This window comes from Thermobia domestica, chromosome 18 (assembly GCF_964235325.1).
Source record: "Thermobia domestica chromosome 18, izTheDome1.hap1.1, whole genome shotgun sequence".
NCBI lineage: Eukaryota > Metazoa > Arthropoda > Insecta > Zygentoma > Lepismatidae > Thermobia > Thermobia domestica.
The window spans coordinates 142,467,040-142,473,039 of NC_137471.1; the positions used below are offsets into that span (position 1 = coordinate 142,467,040).

Consider the following 6,000-nt stretch of genomic DNA (forward strand, 5'->3'; position numbering starts at 1 on the left):
ATCTTCCGGCCCCCGTTTAGGGATAGGGAAACAAATGATTTATTGTGGGTAGGTATCTTCCAAATTTAGCAAGGCAGACCCCGTCGAGTGGTCAGAGAGAAGCACAACTGAATTATTACATTCTAAAAATTTAGCTGTGGAACTTAATTGCGCCGATAAATTTTTATTAAATCTCGACAAACCTATGTTATTCAATGCTAAGCTGAAAATAGAGTTTTAATACGTAATGTGTTTTGAAAAATTATTTACTAATAACAAAATTTATTTGTAATCTCATCTTACTATATTATTGCATTATATTTGAAGTTAACTAATAAGTTGATATAATGTCGTTTAAATGTATTTTAAATGTTTGAATAATGAAAATAATACATTATTAAAAATTATTTTGAAAATGTTATAAGTAAGTATATATACGTATAAAATATTTACCTTGGCATTTTATAAAGTGTCAAAAATTAAGTATAGTTAATGTAATATAATAAAAATGTTTAGTGTAAGATAACACGAATCACACACTTACATATACAAAAAAGGGGTTTGAAATTCAATTATTTATATAATGGTGCACAGGTTATGTAGGTCATTTGATATGAATAAACATAATATGGAAATTATATATGTAGGCGATATAAAATGAAAATATAATATATAATCAATATGTTATTCAATTTGTATAAAAATTTTGTGTTCTAACCAAGATATTATGTAGTACCTCTACAAAAAGAAGGCCCATTTAAAATGAATAGCCCATAAAAACGAATAGCTCATTTACGTTTGTGTAAAGTGTTAGTGAACCATAATATATCAAATATTAAAAGTACAAGAAAGAAGAGGAGTAATAACCGGAAAAATAAATTCTAAGAAGAGGAAAATTTCAAGACTAGTATTCTGATAATCTTCGATGAATATCATCGTCCCTCCCGCGCGCCATATATGTAAGCGTGTGTCCTCCCTCACTCCCATTCCATTTTAAAATCCCCAGTTAGTCCTATCTGAAATGGAATAAGGCCCTATACACTATACGTTGACGCAAACCTCATATAATGGTCCTGTCTGTTTTAACGTGTTCGCAACGCTTCGCAGTGGTGACTTGCATTATGTAATCAGAACACAATAAGTTGTGAAGTGGGAGTAATTCCTCAAAAACTAGTTCGTTAAGAGCAAATGTCATCGACGTTTATTTTTTTTATTTTTTATTTTTATTTTATTTATTTATTTTGATATTTTAACTACATTATTTTAAATGGCAAATAACTATAAAACCTGTCAGTGTGTATATTGCTTGCAAAGGAATGTTTTCCAAAAATATTTTAATATTACTCTTTATCGTGGACCGGCATAGGAATATGAACATTGTGCATTGATGGCGGGAAAGAAGGCATTCTGGTACGCATCTTGGACTCGATGAAATGCAAGGAAAATTGAACGCCATGAAATTTAAAATGAAAATTGTCATCTTTATTTTAACTTTTTAAGTGAACCTCGTATAAAAGCGCTCTGAAGAATTTTTCTCTCAGCCAACAAACCAATATGCATATATGTATGTGCGTCTCGTCTGCGACGGAGATCGTAGTGATCCTCTCGCTTCCCCAAATAAGGAGCTAAAATTCAGCACAGGTAACAAACGTCGTCTCTAAAAATTTTTGCCTGTGGGTTGTCATAGTTATTTTTAACTTTGACATCACCAGACTACATCGTGAATCGATCTGTTGCGTAGCAACGCGAGGAGACGGAGAGAAAATCTAGTTAGTCTGACTGGCGCAACGAATTGGAAAACAACGTACAACGATTTGAACCAAAAATAATGTTTTATTTTAATTAGTGCAAAATGTAAGAAATGTAAATGGTACAATGACGAACTAATGCTATAATACGTAAAAGTATGTTGATAATCATAAAAAATGCAGTCTTAAGAAGATTATTTAAAACTTTAAAATGTTCATCGCAAAGAAGGCAAGATAATGCAACCCGCAACCTTCACGACATCCCACTGGAATCATCAAAATGATTATCCTTCAGCGCCAAAGTGGATGAACAGTGATAGTGAAATTATGGAAATCAATAATGTAATGAAATACAATAGGTAATTCGTGACAACCGCGCCTTCCGCGCTTATAACAAAAATAAATGGGCCGAGTATAAAATCTTATCATATTCAGTTATGCAAATTAAAGTGCCTAAAAATAATGTAATATATGTTCCTGAAGTTTTAGTGTTGTTAATTAAAGTGAAAAGTGAAATTTGAGTATCCTTCACAAAATAATTTTCATGACATAAATTTACATTTGTTAGTTTTAAGAAATAATCTAACTTAATTTTCTTTTCAGTAAAAATGACCAGCGCCTATGCAACGTAATAATTTCTACATTACTAAATTGCATCAGCGCTGAGAATATAATTAGAGTTAGTTTTATGTCGGTTCCCCAGAACGTTCTGGCTCGAACTCTGAACTGTGTTGTCCAGTGGCTATACGGTCAGCTTAGATGGATGACCCAAATTGTCATTAAACTTTAAAGGAGACGTATAAATCATAGAGGATCGAATCCCGGACCATTGCAAACGTCCAAGCCCACCTAGGGATCTGTAGAATGCGAACCACATACTGTTGAAAAATAGCTTTCCCGATCATGTAGAAGCAGGCATTGAACCCAGGACTGTTATAAAATGTCTTCCCAAGTAGGGGCGTACTAGGATCGAACCCAGTACTGTCATAAAACGAGTTCTAGAAAGTAGATATAGCTTCGAGAAACAAATGGTTAAGCGAAGATAAGTGAACATGTGTTATATTTATGCAAATTAACTGAAGTGATATGAATGCACGCCGCAAAAGCCTGTTCTCTTCGTTTATGTTTGATACGAAAATTTAATGCTTGCATTTGATAACATTAATATTCATCATTAGAAGTTCTAAGTAACCTGAAAGAACAACACCACACGACGTATCATGAGTTTATTGAATGTATATTGATTTCACCATAAATTTCATAATGGAATATGCAAGCCAAGACACCTAGAATGGAGCCTTCAATCCTTCGTCTAAATAAGAAGCTGAAATTGGATTCCCTTTTAATGCAATAACACCACATTTCCCTTGAAATCCCCCACAATTAAAGTGCAGTACAGTGAAGTGCTTTATGAATCAACTTGTGCTAAGTGGTCTCGTAGTCCCAAGCTAAACATAAACTGTGAATAATAATATCACGTCATTTTAAATTAACCCCTAGGTTCTTTTTTGATTTCTTGGTACACAATAAAAATGGGCTAAAAGATATGGCTTATGTTTAGCAGAAGGGGTCCAGCTCTTCTCTCTAAAAAAATGTTACAATTTTGGTAATTTCTGTTCACATTCGGTTAGTTTATAGTACGTTAGGTCAGTTTAGGCTAGCTTACTTAGTTTAGTTTAGGTTAGGTTAAGTTAGTTTATGTTAAACTAGTGTAGGGGTCCTGCATAATTTTCCAAAAAACGAAAGAATTTCGCTTATTTCTATGAATATTAGGTACGTTTAGGTTAGTTAAGGTTATTTTAAGTTAGTTTATGGTAGGTTAGGTTAGATTTGTTTACGTTAGGTTACTTCGAAGTACTTGTATCATTCATTTCCCCTGTAAATTTTGAGTTTTTTACGTGCTTCTGGACCCCTTGCACTAAACATACTCGAAAGATATATCGAAACAGATTTATTAAATTTATATTAATAAAACGTGCACGTAAGTATATGTGAAGTGTACAATAATTTTGTTTGAGTAAATTTAATTAATATACTTGTTTTGTTTTCAGTTGTTTTATCCACGTTTCTCACACGAATAACTACAGAAACGGTCAGAATTAAGTACCGGTATTTAAACACAATCTGTAGATATGAAGTGGGCGTATCAAGGATGGTGAGTACGCGCGAGTGCTACCTTGGTTCGAATCCATTTTGATTTGTGATCTAATTCAGACTCTTCCACGATTTCCAACCACTATTATACGGAGGGTGGAGTATTTGATTGTTCTAACCACTGAGTCCACTGTTTATATCCAAAGTTAATAGCCCGAACATGAGAACCGAACCCTACCCTGTTACACAGTTGGACCAACATCCTACACCCTTCTCTAAGTTATCTAGCATTCTTGTTCTTTTACCGGCCATCTAGCACATTTCGTTTGTACAATAATCCCTGTATCGTGTACGTGCTCTAAGCACCCAAAGTGATCCTGTATGAAGAAATGGAAGGCCATACCCTAGAAATGATTGTTGAAAATACAAAACGACTTCTTCCTTAAAAAGAAATGAGTATGAGATGAATTTATGTACGGACCTGTACAATTACTGAACATTCATGGTTTGTTACAATTCTTTTTTATCTTGTATTTTGTTAATGTCTTTCGAAGCCCACCGGAAAACTGAGGCTAGACTCATTCGAGCTACATCCTGAGTAAAACCATAAACGTCCATAGTTTTTGTTCCAGTATAACAGATTTCACGTTTAAATTTTCAAAATTTTAGGATAAATTTCATTCTTTCGATTTTTTCTTTGCAAAAGCCTCTAAATAAATAAAACACTCTCGTGGAGCACACATATTGTAAATATATACAAAAATTGGTGAAAAATGTGTAATCAATAATAAAGTAATCATTATTTTATCAGGATATGAACTACTTAAGATTTGTATGGTTGTTACCGATATTATTATTATTATCATTTGGTCTTATAGGCCACAGCTGGTCTATGTGTGCCATTCCGTTTCCAAATTAAAGATTACTAATTTACATCTCCCATACCTAAACATTTATCATGAAGTATTGCTTTCAACCTATGAATTTTCCGAGACATATTATCAATCTGAGCCAATTACTTTATGAAAAACTGAACATTACCTTTCTGCCCGAACTGAATTTGAACTTCTTGTTGTTAATTGTTGGAAGTTCTTAGAATACGATGCGGAAGTCTCTTGAACCACTATTTTTCTTAGCGTTTCTATATTACTTTCAAATGCAGGATGATCTTGTACTGCAGATTCCGATTTCACCATACCAACGTCTAGTTTCACATCCAAAGAAAACATAGTTGCATCCTTCTCCCTTGTTTGCTTTTCTTCCGTCGTAGATGATATTAATTCTTCGTTGTCAGTCATCAGTTCGTATGTCCACCCTTTCCCCTCGAGTGGATCTTCCTGAAGTAAGTCATAATCAATTTCTTGTTTGCACATCAATTCCAACTTAACAGGCGCCAGGCCAGCCATTATGACTTTAAGAATTTGACCCTGTTCTTATACTTCCGTTATATTTTACGCTGCCAGTGTTAATGAAATGATTTACAAGAACCTTCACAGAAGCAGCTTTATACTTCCAATGAAACAAACGACCAGGTTTTAATAACGTGCTGTATATAATTGATTTTTGAAAACAATAGGTCTTTTTCTTACTCTCTAGTTTAATGCTTCAGGTAACAAACACAATTGGGTAGTAATTAAAAGTATTAATCGTATAATAAATTAATAAAAGCGTTATTACATAACAAAGGGTTTTTACGGATAGAGTATGTAAGTGAACGATGAGAGGTTTTTACCAACTCCCACAGTGACACGAATCAGAAATACGAGCAGGCAAGATCTGTGTTATAAGCAGTGTTGCCAGGTCCCCAGTTCGTTAAGTCGCTACTGTACCGTCAAAATTCCGTCACGTTCCGCTACACTTACTGAAATTCCGCTATTTTCCGCTACATTATAAAATTGAACTTTGATGGTAAAAAAAAAAAACACTTTTAATAACACTTCAAAATATTTCTTGTGTCCCCACCGGAAGTAAAACCCAGGACCAATTGATTACAAGACGACTAGCATATCAGAACATTATAGGACTAATTCTTAGTAATCAGAAATATCAGGATATTTTAAGATTTGCCCTTAGTAATCAATGAGATTTTATGATTGACCAAAACATTTTAAAATTTCTATGACGGGGAATATTTATTAATTTTTTTATGACGGAATATGTTTATTAGACTTATTCTAAG

At 33.5% G+C, this 6,000-nt stretch overlaps 1 protein-coding gene across 1 annotated transcript in view; it reads right to left on the reverse strand.

Annotated features, from left to right (window-relative positions):
• Positions 1-5,598, reverse strand: part of LOC145675800 (uncharacterized) — a 62,929-nt gene extending 57,331 nt beyond the window's left edge. The window contains exon 1 of the mRNA XM_081746503.1: positions 4,863-5,598. Within this exon, the coding sequence (XP_081602629.1) occupies positions 4,863-5,227 (365 nt within the window). The 5' untranslated portion in view covers positions 5,228-5,598. The remainder of the gene's footprint in view (positions 1-4,862) is intronic.
• Positions 5,599-6,000: the final 402 nt, after the last annotated feature.